Source organism: Benincasa hispida, chromosome 4 (genome assembly GCF_009727055.1).
Source record: "Benincasa hispida cultivar B227 chromosome 4, ASM972705v1, whole genome shotgun sequence".
NCBI classification, from domain to species: Eukaryota; Viridiplantae; Streptophyta; class Magnoliopsida; order Cucurbitales; family Cucurbitaceae; genus Benincasa; species Benincasa hispida.
The window spans coordinates 35,728,800-35,750,350 of record NC_052352.1 but is presented as its reverse complement, the minus strand read 5'-3'; the positions used below and the strand labels follow the sequence as shown (position 1 = coordinate 35,750,350).

General features: G+C 31.5%; 1 protein-coding gene across 2 annotated transcripts; it reads right to left on the bottom strand.

The window, feature by feature from the left end:
• Nucleotides 1–13,356: 13,356 nt before the first annotated feature.
• On the bottom strand, nt 13,357–17,010 carry LOC120075475 (transcription factor bHLH143-like). 2 transcript variants are annotated; one of them, XM_039028892.1, is made up of 4 exons: nt 16,844–17,010; nt 15,815–16,443; nt 15,524–15,670; nt 13,357–15,411 (listed from the first exon to the last, which is right to left on the bottom strand). In XM_039028892.1, the coding sequence occupies exon 4, from the start codon at nt 15,391–15,393 to the stop codon at nt 14,302–14,304; it is 1,092 nt and encodes a 363-aa protein (XP_038884820.1). In that variant the 5' UTR covers nt 15,394–15,411; nt 15,524–15,670; nt 15,815–16,443; nt 16,844–17,010; the 3' UTR covers nt 13,357–14,301. The 2 variants fall into 2 exon arrangements, with proteins under 2 accessions (XP_038884820.1, XP_038884821.1); XM_039028893.1 differs by having other exon boundaries at nt 13,357–15,393.
• Between the last annotated feature and the right edge of the window lie 4,541 nt (nt 17,011–21,551).

Genomic DNA, 21,551 nt, shown 5'->3' with positions numbered 1-21,551 from the left:
TTACACTTACTCGTAAGGGTAAGGTGTTGTGTAATTTACTTTCAAATGCCACCCATTTATATCCAAATGCGATAATTGGAAGGTTGACAATTGGCATGAATAATACTCACCAAAATAAGAACAAATATTTCTTATTTGAAAAGGAAATAATTAGAAATATCATTAAAATTTTTACAAAAATTGTGATATATTTGGGAGGTTGAAATGAAATAATTATTTTCCTAATTTGAAGAAGAAAAGAAAGATTTAAACCATCAACCTGCTTCACCAATGATATTTCATAAATAGTCTAAACTTGAACGAAATTTTTATTATAACTAGATTTCTATAGACTTTTTTGGACAAATTTAACTTTGTAGTACATTATCTCTCGTATTTAATTTTCATAGTATTTTATAATTAAAATATTAAAGGATATCAAAATGAATTTAATACTAATTATTTAGAGAATTTTTTATCTTTACTAATCATTAATTACAAAATATATCATCGTTAATGAGTGTTTTTCATTTAATCATTTCTTATTTTATTTGTTAACAAATAAATTATATATCCCTAAATCGTATGAGCATGTTATATGGTGGTTATGTTCTCAAAATTATTTATCTGTTATGAAACGTCTTTGAACAAAGTATTATTATTACCATATTTTAAGGATGGATTTTGCAATTTACTCTAGCATTATTATATTTAGTATAGTGCATTTATTTGTAAAATAACTATATATATGGATAGATGTGACAAAGTAAGTGGAATATACATCTTAATAGAAATGAGACCAAAATTATAATATATAGTATATATTGAAGGGAATTGAATCCTGACGGAAGCGTGTGGTCACGTTCTTTGATTTCTTGAAAGAATTAAAAATACAAATAATCAAGAAAGGATTAAGCAATATACCTTTGCCCATCTACAAATGCAGCAAAAAAATTTCCTCGAGCTGGAAATCTTCTCCTTGTAGTCTTCTTATTCCACGAGATCTTTCTTGTTATGACTCTGGCAAGGATCCAGCTTGTGGGGAATTGCTTCTTAAAAGAATAAAGAGAATAGAGAAGAACTTTCTTAGAACTTTTCTAAGAAAATTGGAAAATTTTCTAAAGTGAGAGTTTAAGAGTGATCGTAAAGACTATTCTTGCAGATAGTGAGTTCTAAGAGATCACCTGATCAACTCCAGGGACATGCAGTCGCAAACACACTCCTAGGATCAAATAAATTTGTAAAACTCCACCCTATCTACCTACTTTACTAGGTTGTATGAGTGGTAAGAATGGGATTATCCTAAAAAAATCTCTAGATATTTAGCCTAATCTTAAATCTGATCGGTAACCAATGGGGGAGGGGGTTTAATTGTAAAATTGTTGCATAGAATGTAAAAGCAAGAATGTAAATTCGTAATTAACAAATTGAATTAACTCGATTTTAAAGAATCTAGCCTAGGTATAAGGAATCCTTAACTTTTTTGGTTATTCATTGGCCTTAGACAAATGAATTGTTTGCTAGTTATTGACTTAGCCTATGCAACCTAAAAACCTAGAACTGCATACCTTATGTTCATGATAATCATTAAATCAATCCCAAAAGCCTCAACTAATTGGATTCAATAGTGTCCATATCAATCAAACATTTGCATTAAGAAAATATAATTTTGGCTAAGTCGAATTAATAGTTCGGAAATTCTAGGTCTTTAATTCAGTTGTTCTTGAAATCAACTAATAATGCAATATTATGAAAAATTATCCTAAATAAACTAAATTCATACATAAGCATGCTTTAGTTCTTGCTCTTTGAGGTTAAAGCCAATAGATATATTAACAATCCTTAGCAATCAAAGAATTAAAGAAAATTAGTCAAAAATTCTAAAATTTGATGCATAGAAGTTCAATCACCATTCAAGAATGAAATTACAGCAAGAAATTCAACAAGAAATTAGAGAAATTCAACAAACAAAGAAAAATTAAGATTCAATCCTAACCTAGACTAGAAATACTTACCTTTAGCCTTGCTTTCCTTCAAGATTCATCAAGATATTACAAGAAAGGATGAAAGGTACAAAAATGAGAAAAAGAAAAGTGCAAAAATCTGGAGAATTGAGAGAAAAATCGGGTTCAATTGGTTCCTATCGCTCAAAAATCTGAAATTTCTATTTATATTAATTGGAGAGAATTGTTGCAATAAGTTAAAGCGTAGTTGTGCTCTAGCTTTTCTTGCCACAGTGTCTTCCTTGAGTACAGTGGCGCTTATCCTTGTGCCCTTCATAATTCATCTGCATGTGCGCATCCATGACATTTTCGTCGAAATTTGTAGCACAACTGCGTTACAGGGCAGTGCCGCCGCGCTCCCTTAAAATTGCTCACGGGTCTTTTTTGGCCTTGAGCACCGAGCACAGCACATAGGTTCCACTGCTACGCTCCGCATTAGAGGCATTTTTGTAATTTTATTGTCTTTTGCTTGGTTGATGTTTCTAAGCTCCAATTTAGCTTATTTTGATACCGTTTTTGCTCCAAATGACAATTTTCCCTCTAGAGATGATTTACCTACAAAAATATCATAGTAACATGTAAAATCTATAAAATCAACCTATACTAAGCTAAGGAAAATAGCACTTTTAAGGTGCTACTAGACATTTCTAATTTAATCTTTTATTGTCCAGAGCAAGATAAAAATATACAATTATGCATAAAAAGATTTTGTTCACTTAACTAAACAGATCGAATCTCAAGTGTTAACAGTCATCAATCATGCTAGCAAACACTTAGGTAATCTAAATTCAAACAATTAGTTGAAACTCATTGGAAATGGACTTTTCTAGATAGATCATGAATGAATGAGTCTAAAGCTTCGTAATTTTCAATAAAAGAAAGTCTGGAAAAGTTTTATCCAACTCCCATTTCTTATCCCTCTACTCTGGCTCGGTTGACAACTTTAGACATACCAAACTTGCAAAAAAGGTAACACTTAGACAAAGGTGCCTAACTCTATCCATGCACACTTTTTTTACTTGCTAGCAGCTTTGCTTTTTTTATTTTTTTTTATCTTTAACTTATTGCTTTTTTTTTATTTCACAAACTTAGGCTCAAAACTTTTATCCACTTTGTCTAGTATTACTCTAAAACAAGAAAGGTTACTCTTAAACCAAAGGTGGACCTTTTGAGGTGACAACAAAAATTCGAGAAAGATAAACCATTTCTAAGAATCTGGGATTCAAAATTACTCAACAAAGTACTCAAATATGCATGAAATGGCAAGAAAAAAATTAAAATTGGCACAAAATCATGAAAGAATTCTTCATGCTAAGATCATGCAATCATATACTTGAAAATTGTATCATCAGCTCTCATTGAAAAGAAACAAATAACTGAGCAAACATGTCATACATTGTATCAAACTATCATTCAGTCATTCAGAACAAAAAAAAGTCTTCTCTAAATCAACAAAACACAAAACCTGAGCTCAAATTCTCAAGGGTTATCTAGATATACATCAAGAATATAGAATATCTATGAATCAAAAAATTTTGCATCAACATAACTAGATATCAAAGCAGACCAAAAAAACCATACATGCAAAAGCAAACAAACATGCATCGCATCCACCCCTAATTTTCAAACTATACATTGTCCTCAATGTACTAAGACTAAAACTAAGTACAAGGACAAAACAAAGGGAGAAACAGAAAACTCCCCTGGATTTCGACGCGTGTAGAGGTTTGAGTGTGATGAACATCTAACAATATATAAGATTTTCTATTTAAGAAAGAGAGTCATTCAAAATTCTCCCAGTTGTTCAATTCTTTAAAAAAAACAATAAGCAAAACTAAAAACTAAAAAAATAAAATAAAAGAAAACTATTAAATTTGACGTCTGACTGCCTCCAGAAAGTGTAAATTTTGAGGGTCGGTTGCTTGACTGTTTCAGCCTGATCATCCTGGATCGGAGTTGACCGGCTTTCTCTATCCATGCATTTTTACTGAACTTGCTTCTCCATCACCATGTGCCAATAATAGTTCACTTGAAGTAAAAGGGCTAATGGAGGCATTCTCATCTAAAACAAAATATTTTTTTTAACAATTCCTTCGAATTCAACAGACATGGACCCTTTTCCTACATTAATTTTTTCTAAAGCAGTTTTTAAGAAAGATCTACCTAAAATTACAAAGATCCAAGGAGAGTGAGCATTATGGTCATAATTAAGAACATAAAATCGGTCGGGAAGATTAAGTCATCTATATTTACAGATCCATCATGTACTACACCTAATGGCTTACTCAAACTAAGATCAGCCAGTTGAATCACAATATTTGTACTCATGAGATCTAGCAACCTAAGCTCATATAACAAAGATGCAGGTATAATACTCACAACTACTCCTAAATCAATCAGAGTATTCTATAGCTTTTTCTTACCTACAATACAGGGTAGGCATAACATACCTGGATCGTCTTATTTCACAAGTAGATTACTTGGTACGACCGTTGTTGCTTGAGCAACAGTCATTTCTTCCTCTTTCTTTACCACTACTTTGAGCTCGATTCAGGAGAGCTAGCAATCACCAATCTAGGACTCTCCGCTTGTTTTTCATTTTTTTTTTCTTTCTTTTCGAGACCTAAGAGTCTTTTTGGAAAAGAAGCAACAGGAGTATAAGCTTTAAAGTTAGATTTTTCTAAAGAATCATAACTAACCTGTCTAGAACTCCTAAATGCTCTAGGTCTACGACCGTGTTCGTCAAACAAAACAATTGATTAAATTCTTTTTCAAAAATTAAATTAAAAATTTAGATTTCATAAATTCAATTTTCAAAGAGTTTAAAGATGAAGGGCTTACAAATTCAGAAGGTTCAAATTCAAAAGATTTAAGAGAGTCAAAATATTCAGTATTCACAAAGTCAGAAGATTCAAATTCAGAAGATTCAGGAAAAGCAGAGACACTAACTGTAGTCAGGGCACTTACATTCTTAAAAGAGTGTTCGAGTTGTGCAGGGAGCTTACCATATTTTACATCAAGTTTACTCACCATGGTGGCCAACTCGATAATTTTATTGGTTAGATGTTGCATACCTTGCCTTGTCTTTTTTTATGAGAGAGCATTTTCCTCATGAATTTTCTTTGTTTCTTATTGGAAGGTACTTACATCTTTTTGAAATGACAGCACATTGGTAGCCAAAGACTTCATCATATCCTCTAATGGTGGACTAGAGCTGTGTGTACTCCCTTGTTGATCATATTGACCTCCCCAACCGAAGTTAGGATGGTCTCACCACCCAGAATTGTAAGTGTTATTGTAGGGTCTCGTCTTTTCCCTCAAAGAAAGTTGACTTCCTTCACCGGGTTTGAGCTTTCAACTGTGTCTAAGCCATTTGTTGCACAAGAGTAGTGAGATTAGTCAATTAAAAACATAACACTTTTACCTTTTATGAGTTGGACGGGGTGATTCCATTTGTTTTTGTAGTAAACTGTTGAGTGTTCTCTGTCATTCTTGATATTAACTTCCTTGCTTCAGAAGGTGTTTTATCAGCTAGATCTCCTCCAGTTGCTCGATCTATAGAGCTCTGGTCATTAAAGAGAAGTCTCGAATAAAAGTATTGGATAAGCAATGGATTGAAAATCTAATGATGTGGAAATCATGTACATAACTACTTAAACCTTTCCCAATAGTCATACATTGTCTCTCCAATTTCTTAAGTTATCCCATACATTTCTTTTCTTATGTTATTTACCTTCAAAGATGGAAAGTACTTACTCAAGAAAAGCTTTTAAAAATTGTCCCATGTAGTAAATGATCCAGGCGGTTGATAGTAAGGCCAATATTTGACATCCTCTCTCAGGGAAAACGGGAATGCCCTAAGATTCAACTGTTCTTCAGTCACTCCATGTGTTCTCATTCCAGTGCAAACTACATTTAAGTCCTTCAAATGTTTATGGGGATCTTCCCCTACTTGTCCATTAAACTGGATCAATATGTAGATTAGCCCTTACTTCAACTCAAATGGCATGGTGGTAGGAGGATATACAATTCACAGTGGTAGTTGAGTCATGCCAGGCTCAGCAAACTCCCTTTAGGTTTTTCTCTTTCTTGTTCTCTCATCTCTTCTTCTAAATTCAAGTTCTCATTATCCTTTTCTTTTTCTGAGTCTTTTCCTCAAATTTGTTCAATTTAAAGCTCACTTTCTCCTTGTCTCCTTCTCCACTCTTGTTGTAGTCTTCGTTCTTCTCTCTTATTACCTATAAAATATTGAAGTCTAGACCTCGAAAAAAACGTCTTAAAAACAATAAAAGACGCATGCACACTTAAATCAGATTAAAAAATTGGTTAAAAATTTGCAAAGATTTCTCAGCAACGATGTTAATTGATCGACTCTAGGGACATTTCGTCGCAAACACACTCCTAGGATCAAATAAATTTGTAAAACTTCACTTTAACTACCTACACTACTACGTAGTTTAAGTGGTAAGAACGGGATCATCCTCAGGATATCTCTGGATATTTAGCCTAGTCTTAAATCCAATCGGTAACCAATGGAGGGGAGGGGGTTTAATTGTAAAATTATTGCAAAGAATGTAAAATCAAGAATGTAAATGTGTAATTGAAAAATGGAATTAACTCGATTTTAAAGAATCTAGCCTAGGTATAAGCACTCCTCTTAACTTTCTTGGTTATTCATTGGCCTTAAACAAATGAATTACTTTCTAGTTATTGACTTAGCCTATGCAACCTAAAAACCTAGAATTCCATACCCTATTTTCATGATTAATCCCTCAATCAATCCTAAATGCCTCAATTAATTGGGTTCGATAGCGTCCATATTAATCAAGCATTTCCATTAAGAAAAGGTAATTTTGGCTAAGTTGAATTAATAGTTCAGAAAGCCTAGGTCTTTAATTCAAATGTTCTTGAAATCAACTAATCATGCAATATTATGAAAAGATTATCCTAAATAACGTAAATTCATACATAAGCATGCTTTAGTTCTTGCTTTTTGAGATTAAACACATAGACATGTTAACAATCCCTAGCATTGGCCAAAAACTCTAAAATTTGATGCATAAAAGTTCAATCGCTATTCAAGAATGAAATTACAGCAAGAAATTCAACAAGAAATTAGAAAAATTCAACCTCATATCAAAGAAAAATTAAGATTCAATCCTAACCTAGACTAGAAATACTTACCTTTAACCTTGCATTCCTTCAAGATTCATCAAGAGATTACAAACAAGGATGAAGGTACAAAAATGAAGGTAAGAAAAGTGCAGATATTTGAAGAATTGAAAGAAAATTTGAGTTCAATCGGTTCCTATCGTACAGAAATTTGAATTTTCTATTTATATTAAGTGGGGAGCGTCGCTACACAAGGGTAGAGCGCAACTGTGCTCTGCCTTTTCTTGTCGTCCTCCCTTGAGTGTAGAGGCACTCACCCATCGCCCTTCAAAGTTTGTCTGCACACGCATTTATGAGATTTTCGTCAAAATCTGTAGCACAATTACGCTACAAGACAGCGTTGCTGTGCTCCCTTAAAATTTCTTCCAGGTCTCTTTTGGCCTTGAGACGTCGAGCACAGTACATAGCTTGCACTGCTACACTCCTCACTAGAATTTTGTTGTCTTTTGCTTGATTGATACTTCTAAGCTCCAATTTAGCTTTTTTTTATCTCGATTTTGCTCCAAATGAAAATTTTACCTTCTAGGGATGATTTACCTACAAAAACATCATAATAACATACAAAATCCACAACATGAACTTAAATTAAGCGAAAGTAAATAGCACTTTTAAGGTATCAGCTCTCTAGGGCCCTATTTATAGATCTCTACATGGTCACTCCTAATCCTATTAGGAGAATTCCTCTGAACATATTTTAAATTAAATAGTCAAAATATCTAATAAATATCTACCCAAATAATATCTCATATTAAATGGTTTAATATATTTAAATCATATTTAAATATTTATTCTTTGCATGATCTTTAATTTGAATCCAATTCAAATAAATGAATTATCCCATCATCTATTTGATTCAAATCTTATTTAAATTAAATAATGTATTTATTTATGTGAATCTCATCTAAATAAATAGTTATTTATTTAAACCATATTCAAATAAATCAATTCTCCTATTATAAAGCTATGATTTGAATCTCATTCAAACAAACTTTAATAAATAATATAATCAATTGTATCCAATACAATTAATATTTTTCCTCATTAATTTGAACATTTCAAACAAACTTTAATAAAAGTCCTTATGAACCTACAGACTATAAGATCTAATGATTTAATACTAATTAATTAAATTCTTTAACTAAATTAACCTTCGTTCATTAACTATAGGGCAAACCACTATAGACCCATAGTTGAACTCTTATGCACTATAGGACAAGTTTTGTCCATGGATATAATCAATATAAGCAAGTCGATCATTCACGAGTTGTCCATAATTAAAGGTATGTCAAATGTCTATTTTACCCCAATAATTACCTTTTTTCCTTAAGTACCACTAATTTCTCTAATGAACAATTTGTTTATGGTCCAGCCATAAATTAAGTCTCTCTCGGGCCGGTGAGAGTGTGGGACACCTTGTTCAAGATTCGAAATCAACACTTAAAAGAACTATTCATCTGCTTATCCTATGTCGGAAGGAGTGAATTTCATCTTGTGAAGTTGTGTTCCTAACTCCCTATTTAGTCGAGTTGGTAAACTTATTGAGTCGGTAACTTGGGCCACTCTCAGACATACAAATCAAAGGACTAACCTCACAAACAGAAGTTCATAAATCACTCAAGATTAAGATTGAGTCATACATGATCATACTATGAAATATTAATCTCATCAATTAATGAATTTACAAAGAGAGGTTAAATATTTCCCAATCTGGTATTATACAAACTTTTTGTATAAGATACTCTCACCCATATGTCTCCATATGAACGGTCTGAGTCAAAATATTTGTAACTATTACAAAGTGGGTCGTATTCACAGTGTCAACCAGGATAAGGCACCCAACCTTATCCATATACTATAGGACTTTTAGGTTATCTCTTCAACATGATCCCCTGTATGTCAACTACATACATGTTCAAGACTTCATATAATAACCTTGGATTTTTCCAAGTAATGGATAAATTAATATCACATGATTAATAATTAAATTAATAAATTAATAAATTATGAGGCTTTAGGGCATAAATCCCAACATATATTATATAACAACTTTAAATCTATAATTGTTCTAAATATATTTGAAATAAACATTATATATATTTGAAATAACGTCATATATATTGAAATAAACCCGATATATTTAAAAAAAGAAAACGTAGATAAAAACCAAGATTTAGTACCATAATTATGTATTAAATACAATCCACCGAATTTGGAGATTCTAAATTTTAAGTCAAAGTTCAAAGTTTTTAAGAAAAATTTGTAAGACAAATTAGGGAAGAAATGATATCTCCTAAATTTAATAAAAATGAAATTTTCATTTTGGGATGGGTTTTGAAGATTTTGGGGGAAAATAACTCCATATTCATGTCTTTTCAATTTTATAATAAAATTGGCTAGAAATTATTGGGAGTATTATGAACTTTTGGACTTGAATTTTATGTAATATCGTAACATATTAGGCTATTCATGGAAAAAAAATGGTGGATTTAAGTCATTCTTGTAATTTAGCCTATTTAATTAGACTATTAGTGTAGAAAGCCCAAAAGAACGACATTTCATGTACACTTTGGATCCAATTTTTCATGGGTTCTAATCTTATAGATGTTGTTTCTCAACCTTTCAATAGGGGTTGTTTACACCACTTGGATTAGATATAATATTATTGCTGGTTGTGGCTGAAGAAACAACTAGGGTTTCTAGATATACTACCCCACACCAATGGAATGAAAAACTTTTTTAAATTTATGTAACAAATTGAAACTAGACTCAAAACTTAAAAATTATAATTATATTGTTTTTTTTAGAAATTTGAGTGTATTATTAGAATTTTTGTAAGCAATTTGGTTTTTTTTTCTAATAAGATGTATTAACAATGTAAATCGATTACAAGTCTTTTGACTTCTATATGGTTAAAGAAACTTGTCACATAAACATAATTTGACTGACATAAATTATGAATAACTGATTAAAATATTAGAGGTTTGAATCTTCAATCACGTATATTGTTGAACTAAAAAAAGAATTTAAAAAATAAACATTTTGATGGCTCACTTTGAAATTTAAGGTGTAAGGTTAAAGTTTAAGAATGTGTATTCAGAAGATTGTGTTGGACATGATCTTCAAATAATAATAATGTTGTATATATTGATGGGAAGAAAAAAAATTAAAAAGGAAAGAAATAAGTAAATTTGTTTTTGGGATTAAAAGGATTTGCTTTAATAATATTATTATAATAGGCGTCTTTTAATTTTAGAATTTATGACACTAATTAATGCTATTTGTTGAATTGAGTATTTTAAATTTAATTAAGGTGTGTACTGCCAAGGTTTGAAATTTAAAGAGGCTTTAATAGAATCAAACGGTTCCTTCTATCATAATAATAATTTTTCCATATATTAATTTGGTTTTAAATTATATAGTTGGGATATATATATATATATCTTCTTATAAACACATTAAATGATAGGATTAGTTTCTTTAAAAAATAATAATAATAATTAAGGAACTGATACAAAAGTATTAGTAGCTATAACATAATGTAAAAAAAAAAAATACAAATATGACAAAACTTAGATAGTCTATTAGTGATAAACCATAGTTTTGGTAAGAGTCTATCAGCGATAGACCATATCGCTGGTAACAGTCTATCAGTGATTGAAGTATATCGCTGATAGACTTTGTTATATTTGCAATTTTTTTAAATACATTTGGTTATTATACCAAAAAATGTTATCCGTTGCAATTATCCAAAAAAGAAAAAATTAATAACAAAAATAATAGAATTGACATTAAATCTGGAAATTAAAGAGAGAGTAAACAATAGTCAAATTCCAAAGGGCTAACAATGATAAATTTTAAATTTTTATTTGTAAAAATAGCAAATCAACATTTCATTTGTGAAAATGGCAAAACGAATTAAAAATAAAAAAATAAACGAATTTATAAAAGTCTAAACTACCCTACCCATACAAATGAGATTACAATTGACTTATTAAGAAATATTTATAGTTACAATGTAATTAAAATAAACATCTAAAGACTATCGTTTGGTCATGCTCTGAGCACCGCACCGACCTCTTCTCTAACCAAGTTGCAACCATTATCCTCTCTGAAATAGACTCCTTCACCAACAGTGGCGACACTTCCGACTTGAATTTTGTCTTCATCCCTTGCTCCATCGGACATGGCTCCCTCTCCTTCCACAAATACTTCACCATCATCTTCGACTTCGGCTCCTTCTCCATCAGCTTCATTTATTGCTCCTTCAAAATCACTAGCGATCACTCCAGTTCCGTCGTTTTCTATCTCAACTCCTCTGGCATAGACTCCGTCACCGACCTCAACTCCTAACAATGGTGTTTTCATGAATAGAACCACTGTCTCTGAATCTATCATCGCAGTCATAACTTCCTACTACTTTGAATACGATTGGTCTGTCTTCACTCTTCGCTCTAAATTTTTCAAACTAATTAAAAATTCGAATATTTGATTGTATAAATTTTTCAAACTAATTAAAAAATCAAATACAAAAACATAAAATAAGTTGAAAAAAGATTTAAAAAATCAAAAAAAAAAAAAAATTATATTTGAAAAAAATAGTTTAGTTTTGATATTTGAAGAAAAAATAACAATATGATTTGATTATTTAAAACAGGGGAGATATTTTAAAAGGAAATATAGATATATGATAAAGAAACATGCAGAGGAAAAAATTAGTCACGTTGTAATTCGAATGAGGGTTTTGTAGTCGTAAAAGGATACTTGAATATTTTTTGTGATACTTTCGATGAGATATTTCCATGACTTACAAATACACTATAATCAGCCTCCAAACTATGCCCAACAAATACACTAAACTTAAAAACATACACTACAATTCAAAATCAATCAATCTGTAACAATATTTTTTCTTGTTTTAGACCCAAAATATCAATTTAGAAAATGAAGGTTGGACTGATAAAAACTTTATTTAAATAATTATATTCATGAAGAAAGAAACGAGATTGGAGTGCGAAAATCCCAATTAAAAATCATCAATTGAAAGTACTAACCAATTTAGAAAGTGATGGTTGGACTGATAAAATTTTTATTTAAATAATTATAATCATGAAGAAAAAATCAATTTAAATTGGAGTATGAAAATCCCAAGTAAAAATAGTTAGTTGAAATTACTAACCAATTATAATGTAGTGTTGATGTCAATTGTGAAAATCTCATGAATAGAAGAGAAACAAACAATATTCGATGATGGTATATCGAATTTGTCAAGGTAGATTTAAGATCCCTAAAACAAACTGATTAATACCAACAATGTCCATATACTTGACCTACCTTACCTTATCAATTCCAAAACACGAAACTAACCCAAGCATAAAGTTCAGGCCCAGCCCATAAGTGCTTCGACCATGGCCGATATTTGGGCTGCAATGGCCAGCCCGTTTGGGCCTGTAGAATAAAGTATTTGGGCCATGAATGGGCACAAACACTTCTTCCAGCACTTGGACCTTTATGATCGGACGTAAAGTATTTTGGTCAAATTTTAAGTTCAATTCCTCAGCTGCGTAGACACTTTAGTCAACTCAGTGTTTAATAAGTTTTTAACTTTCAATTTTGTAACAAATATTCATAACAAATTCGAAATAATTGCAAATTCATTAATATATTAGTTATCAATTTCAATTATATCTAATGAATCCTGAAACTTTTAATTGATGTTTAGTATATTCATAATTGTTTCTCTATATATGTTCTAGAACTAAATTTACAATTTGAAAGTTCAACAAATCAACTTCAAATTTTAGATATTAAAATTATTATTTAGTGAGGATAAATTGGAACTCCACCATTTAGATATAAAAGAAAAGCAAGTTAAAAAAATACAAATACTAAAATCTCATATGATAATCATTTGATTTTTATTTTTATTTTTTAAAATTAAACCTATTTCATCTACATTTCTTATCAAGAATTGCATCTTTTCTAATCATAACAATTGAATTCTTAACCAAATTTCAAAAACAAAAAAATTACTTTTTTTAGTTTTAAAAAAATAAGTTGATTTTTTAAAGGTGAAAAATAGATAACAATGAAAAAAAATTAAAGATGAAATAATATCCATAATCAAATAGTTGCGACATAAAAGCATCACAATCATGAGCAGAGGATCATGTTTGGGGTGTAAGTTGTTGCAACCACTAAAATCTCACAAGCGTGCCACATCACATGCACATTCATATCCCATTATCCTCCATATCCTTAATAATGCACCAACTCCCCCTTCCCCGTGGTCCCCACTCTCTACTGTACACATCATCATCTCCAACACAAATTACATAATTTTATATCATTTTCTTTTTTTTTTTTTTCCTATCAACTACACTTACAGCCAAAAAATAATAATAATAATAATAATAATGAGTAAAGACATCGCTCTCATTATCATAAATGCTTGCATGCGACGCTACTTACATTACACAGGCATAAAGACAGCAACCCTAAAATTAAATTTGGATTCAAATACCAACCCTCATTATATAACTCACAAGTCACAACCAAAGTAACTAAATTTAGCTACCATTTTCCTCAAAGAAAATCCTAACAGTTGTAAAGCTGTGGCAAGCGGAAAGTGGAAGCCTTTGACTGCTTCCTCTTTCATTACCTGCAAATCGAGCAAACTCCACTGCAACTGCAAGAGAGGGGATGTTAAGAAAGGATGGGGGGCCCTAGTAAACAAGGGCGTGCACTTCTTTTATGTCAACCCCACCAAATACTTTGGTTCAACAAAAAGCCATATTTCCCACTTGGTTCAGGTGGGGGAGTTGCTGTTACCTTCTTTTAATAATAAGTGTAGACTAATCATTCTTCTCCACTTTTAAACGCAAATCTTAGCCATCCTCTCTTTCCTTTAAACAGATTTCACTTACCCAAACTTGCCTCATTTTTAAACAGATTTCACTTACCCAAACTTGCCTTCATTCAGATATTTCTTCTAACTTCCCCCAAATCACTCTACCATTTCTCCATGTAACCAATCCCATGGAGTTCCCCAACTTATTCAACATGGTCCACCATTCTCTTCCGATCAAAATAACATGTAAAAATATGGAACTATTACAACTGAACATGACCGTATTCGTACTTATCATCATCAGCAGCATGCATTAAGACCAAACGCTGCCGCTTTAAGTCTTAAGGTTTTTAAGTATTGAATTGCTTCGTCTAGTACAACAATGGCCTCTTTGCCTTTCCCGCCAGGAATTAAACTCTCCAGAATACCGACAGTTTCACGTATTTTCTCTTTTCTTATCCTTTTGTTGATAGATGAGGAATCAACATCCTGCACATCCTGACTTCCTTCGTTTCCACAACTAGATTCAGCATCGTCCTCATACTCGGGGGACCTTCGAGGCATCAATGAACTTGCAGTGTCCATTAGTGACATTACATCATAACCTCCATCAATTTTCCGTTTCTTGGTTGAACCTGCAGAACTAGCAACTTCTTCATTTTGTTCCTCAAGTGCATACCGTTTATCTTTAGTTGTCATTGCGCTTGGCGAATGACCAGTGCTAGTGACTTCATCTTCATCATCCTCATCAAATTCACTTTCATCCTCCGAGTAGAGGAGCGCATTGAGTTCTTCTGTGTCTTCTTGCATCTCACTCTGCTCATCAGTCAAATGGTTCTCAGCACAATCATTTGACAAAACTAGTTTTGAGTCATAAATGAAGTCTTGTTTATATCCAGTAGCTTCTCCATTAAACTTATAAGCAGTAGTAGGTTGTGGACTCCATGAAGTAAGTAACTGGAGAGGACCACCAACTCCAGAACATAAAACCAAAGTTGTCTTATCTGCAGACTGATCAATGACAAGAAACCCCTTCTGCTGAGTTCCAGAGCAAGGAAGAGGTGCCACAGCCTCCTTCGAGAGTCCTTTTGATAGAGCCGCTAGATTCTCATTGTAAATAGGACTCTTGATGGGTAAAGTAGGTTGCTGTGAAGGTCCCAAGCAATGAAACCAATTACACGGTTCATTCACTAGACCTACCTGCAACTGAGGGACCTTCAATGCAGAGTTCCCTGGAAAAGTTCCATTCTTCATGACCATATCGTTGCTAATACTCGAAGTAATGGAATTAGGTAGGCCCAGATTCGGTGCAATACCGAAAGAATTTAGCAGGGATGGTTGCCAATCGAACAGAAGCTTAGGAGGACGTCCTGCTTCCCAAGCTTCTCCCATCTAATCAAAACAATTTACCTAGACGAATGAGACCAATAACAACCGATAAATATCTGAAAAATGGAGCATGCCAGAAATTGGGACAGGGGAAAAGGACCAACAAAAATGGATGAGTAGAAGTAAAACATACCAGAAAGAGGGCGTTGTAAACTAGTGATTGCAGTTTCTGTATCTTTCAGGATTAAGAAAAACAATAAAAGACGCCAGCTTAATACGAACGCAGAAATACAGAATCTATCTACGTGACTGGTTTCAGCAAATGACGAAAGTACTCAGCCTGGATAAAGTACAAAAATGGGGATGAGTTCAACAACTGTAGACGTGTATTTTCATCAAGAAAGGAGGCAAGAGATATTAATAATGTTCATTGAACATCGAATCAATCATAAAGACGGCATCATTTAAGGTATTAATTACGAACCTGACAATCCTGGAGAGGTTGAAAGCATGCTATGACTCTAACGATTATGGTGGCACTTCCAGCAATCCCATTTTCGTGTTTCAATGCTCGAAATCTTGTTTGAGTAGCTGCTTGGCACACCATAACTACTACCCTAGCCCTTCAATATGGGGAATAATAGCACAATTGACCAGAGAAGAAGAGTAAACAGTCTCCGTATTATGCAAATCAAAAAGATTCGTCCACTAAGTTCGAATGAGATTCACACAGCCAGACACCTTCTCAACGCGTAATTGAAAAAAGTAGACAGACAAAATGGAAGTCGGAAAACTAAACCGAATTCCTCAAAGAGAACGAAGATGAAGAGAAACAGATACAAGTTTATCAACTAATCTGGAGGACATAACAAGGAACAACAACGAGAAAATTGGATCCCATGGATGATAACTGTATACGAATATGATGAGGAAAGGAGAAAAATCGATCTACGATCGGAGAAGAATTACAGAATAACTTTACAGTATAAGTTCAACGAAATGACTTTGCGAAAAACATCAACTGAGAGAGTCAAACACCACCGCATACTGTTCCAACCTTATCCACAAACAGATCTCCAAAAAATCGCTCCGTCTAACAATGATTGAAAAGTCCTGCAAAATATTAATTTCATTTCCATTAGAAAACACTCTCTAAATCGAGATTCTAGTCATGTTCAAACACAGGGCACACAAAAATAAAAAAAAACCAAAGCAGAAAGGGAAAAAGAAAAGGCGTAAACGTATGCGACCGCAAACAATTAAAGTCAAGTTGTCCTTTAAAAAATTAGCATAAAAACAGGTACAGCAGCAGAGCAGAATCGTAGATCATTGAAGCAGTGGAATATGAAGAAGAAAGAAAAACATGGTGAAGTTGCAGATGCAGGGAATCGAAAGCGGATTGTGAAAATAAGAGAGTTGAGAAGGGAGATTATAATTACAGTACACAGCGGCGGCGAGAAAAGGGGGGAAAAAACAAAAGGAGGAAGAAAGGTAGAGAGGAAGATTTACTCACGAAAAGGAGAAGAAGGAAAAGGAAATCCCCTGAAGAAGCGTGGAAAGAGTGAAGGACGGTGGGTGAGCTGAGAGATTTACACAGATCGTACACAGTACTGAAACAGCGTCACGGAGAAAGAGGAAGAAGAAGAAACAATGAATACGGTCAAAGCCGAAACTTGTGGATTGCACGGAGCCTCAAATTATATATAGAATTCAATTTCACGCATTAATTTATTTTAATTTAATTTAATTGCAAATTTTACAATTAAATAAAAAAATTAACCCAACAAAAAAAAGAGAGAAATAGAAGGCCCTCTCGTACGTGCGCGACGGGCGCACGCAAGGTATAAGTGTACAATGATGGAAGTGCGGTAAGATTGTCAATTACGTTCCTCTCTCTCTAATTTAAAAAAAATTTAAAAAGAAAATGGAAAAAGGGAAAATAAATTGTTCAGAACCCCGTTGGATTGGCCGGGTGGGCTGTGGATCGGCGTGGCCGTCGTGGTTTGTTACATGATGACGTCGGAGACGGAAGTTAGGTCTGCTCAAACTTACTCGGACCCTGGTTTGATTTGACCAACCCATCGCTTTTTCCCTTGGGTTTATTTACCACGTACTGTGGTTAAGGAAATATTATCAGGACCATTTAATGATCATTTTTTTTTTTTATATTATTAACAAATATAAATAAATATTAATTGGGAAAAACAACGTCACATGGAGATCATTTAATGATCATTTTGTTTTTTTATTTTTATATAATTAATAAATATTAATTGGAGAATAAACAATGTTACACGGATTTGAACACATGACATTTTGAACCAAGGAAGGTAAATTTAATATTATACCCCTCAACAAGTTGTTTGTCAAACACTCGTATGTTTGTAGTTTAATTATATTCCTAAGGTTTGCAAACTATAGTTTAATCCTTGAAATTTAAAATTATTCATACAAATATTGAAACTTGATACGACACTAATGTGTAAAATAATTGGGATAAATACACGCTCTTACAACTCAGTTTTAATTATATTGTTGATTAAAGTTGTTGTCATTCGTTCTAATTAAGAAGATGCGATTGATATCGTTTACAGCATCAATGACATAATCAATTTTTATAATATACATTAATTTGAATGTCAATTTACATGAATGAAATTATAAATAACATAGCATATGTTTTTCTAATGATACACATCAACTTGTATCCATTATTTTGATGAAAAACTTTTTAAATGATACATTTTTAAATAGTTTCAATGTTAGAGATTCAAGTGGGTTTTTCAAAATCTATGAACATGATTAAAATATCAATCCAATTTTCAACAGTCTTCTGTATAAATTTAACCTATATATATTTGAACTTTCAAGTTCTAAGAGAAATAAAACATAGTCATGCTTGTGTTAGTCACATCATCTTATAGTCATACTAAATGATCTCTTGTGGTTAAACTCTTTGTTCCAATTCAATCTTTGGTATAATTTTGTTGGTGACTTATTGCTCGCCCTTTTCCTCTTCTTTATTAGCTTTTTATTATCTTTTCCCTTTAGTGTTGATGCAAAATAAATTGTTTAAGGTTCATTCTACGACCATACATTTTTTAACTTCTATTAAGTAATTATTTCGTTTTTTATTTTTATTTTAAAAAATAAACCTATTTCTTCTCTATTTCTTATTATGATTTACATATTTTTTAAGTATAATGGTTGAATTGTTAGTCAAATTCAAAAAAATAAATTTTACTTTTTAAAAGTTTTTTTATTTTTAGTTTTCAAATATTGGTTTGGCTTTTTAAACCATTGGTAAATAGTAGATAACAAAAGAATAAATTTGGAGGTGAAAGTTGTGTTTATAGGCTTGATTTTCAAAAACAAAAACTTAAATATCAAATTGTTACCAAACGGGATCTAATTTTTTAAGTTTTGAAATTTTGGCTTAGTTTTTTAAACCATAGGTAAAATCTAAATAACAAATGAGGAAATTTAGAAGTGAAAATAGTATCTATAAATTTAATTTTCAAAAACGAAAAACGAAAAACTAAGACCCCGTTTGGTAACCATTTGGTTTTTTGTTTTTGTTTTTTAAAATTAAACTTATTTCATCAACATTTCTTACAATGGTTTGTATATTTCTTAAGTGTACAATGGTTAAATTTTTAGCTAGATTCAAAAAACAAAAATAATTTTTTGAAACCTTTTTTTTTAGTTCTCAGGTTTTGGCTTATAACAAAAAAAAATAAATTTGGAAGTGGAAGTAGTGTCTATAGGCTTAATTTTCAAAAAAAAAAAACAAAATGGTTATCAAAAATACATAAATAGTTATCAAACGGGACTTTAGTTTTTAGTTTTAAAAATTATATATATTTGTTTTTTTTCACAATTTTGTTATTATGTTTTTGTATTTCTTAAATGGACATTATAATTTTTAACCAAGTTTTTGAAAATGAAAACAAATTTATAAAATAATAATTAAAAAAAAAAAAAAAAAAAACTTGACACGGCTTTTAAAAATATTCTTGGAAATAGATAACAGAAACTCATAAGTTGTATAGAAATAACATTATTAATTTTAATTTTCGAAAACTAAAAATAAAATATCAAAGGATTATTAAATAGAATAATTTAGGATGATGTGAATCATTTTTTAAAAATCACATAAGTTTGATTATATATATATATATATGCATGTCTGGTGTTTTTTTGACCATCCAATAATACATATCCTTTAGAGCAAGAGAACAAGAAATAAGATGATGGAAGGGAAAATCTTGAAAATGACCATTTGGTTATATTGGGATGTGGTCCTTCAATGAAACGATGTAGATTATGAATGAAATGATAATATATATAATAAATTAATGCATTTTTTTAACTGCTTTCAACTTCTATATCATTTACAATATCTCATTATTCAATTTTGTCTCAAATATATGTATTTAAAATGTTTGTTTTTCTGCTAGAAATGATAAAATATTTATTCTCACTCGTCTGATGACTCTCAATCTCAAATGATGCCATCGAATTCAAATAGAATTTTGAATGATTTTTTTTGTCTCCCATCGAATCTTACTTCGAAATAAGTAGGTCAAATGCATATCTTATTTTTATTAAGTATAAAGTATAAAATATATGTTTTGGTTAAATATTATCATCAATTGCCAAAACAAGTAATAACTAGCATGTATTTCTTATCTTGAGATCAAATGCTCAAATTTTCATATTCTCACTTTAATCTTTTTTTAAAAAAGTACGTATAATCATCAAATAATTTCATGAGTCGAAAAGGAAGAATATATTAGACCTAAATCTTTTCGATAGTCATTTCTATTCAACATTCATCACAAGAGGAAAAGAGGAAAAAAAAAGTAATAAAGCAATGTGAAAGATAACCATATGAAAAGTAAAGGAATCAAGTTGTAGATAAGAATATATAAGTTACACATTGATATATATAGAAGGATATGAAAATACATGGCACAATTAGCCCCACGAATGCAATATGGGAAGGGCATTGTTGATTAAAGAATTGCACAAAACAATGAATCATCTTCATTGAAAGGCTTAGTAGAATTGGGGGGGAACAAATTTATGTGATTCATTGGTCATATTCTTCTCATCTTTATGACCAACCAATGATTCAAAGGGGAAATTTGTTTTGTAAAAAGCAGTAACCATAGAGACCAGAAACTAGAAAGTTCATTACTAAGAAAAGAAAATAGGGCTGGAATCCTATGTTTGCATCAACATTAATCATTTGTACCTTGACCGTTCAAACACAGATGACGTGGACCCCTCCCGTCAAAGTTTAGACCAATCATAAGTTTTCCCCATTTTGTTCTCATTCATTGCTTGCTCACTTTTGGGATCTTGGGGGTATTAACGTCTTTTTCTTGCTATTGGCCCTTTTTAATAGTTTGCAATGATATTTGATACTTTTTTATGATGTGATGGGGGGATGTGGATGAACCCATCAACATACTCATCAATGGTTGGTCCCGTGTTGAGTTATGAGGTATAGAATTAATATGTCTGTGGAGTTAAAAAATCTATATTTGAGACAGACTTGTTTAATTTCAAGTTAAGAATTCTATATTTGAGATACACTGTTGAGTTATTAAATCAATGATATTTAGTGTAGTTTTTTGTAATCTAAAAAAATATGATATCCTTGTGGTTATTTTTGTTTGTTTTAACTTTTTGTTTAAGCCTTCTATTGCATGTATATATTTCTAAATTTTTAACACTTGGTTGAGATGTCAATTTAAGACCTTCACATATACTATACAATTTTTTAAATGTAACCATTGTACTTGATGCAGACAAAATACTATTGTTTCGTACAACAAAATTAAGATATGCTTTCACATTAATGAAATGTATGAGTGTAATATGCGGAAAAAAAAGAGTAGGTCACCAAGTGGTTTAGGGCTTTTTAGGGCACTTTATGTCAAGTTGTAGGTTAGGATTTATTGTGCATTTATGTTGGTGTTTGGAATGTGATCAACATTAGCTCAGATAATGAGGATGATCATGAGTAAATAAGGGAGAACAACTATCGTTGATGGTATGAGACATTTTTTGTGAAACCAAAAGTAAATTCATGAGAGTATAAACGACTATTAAACACCATAAATTTATAATTTAAATATTGCATTTAAAAACACTTTCGCCGACCAAACTAAATTATGGATCTTATTGTCGATATATATCTTCATTTTGAG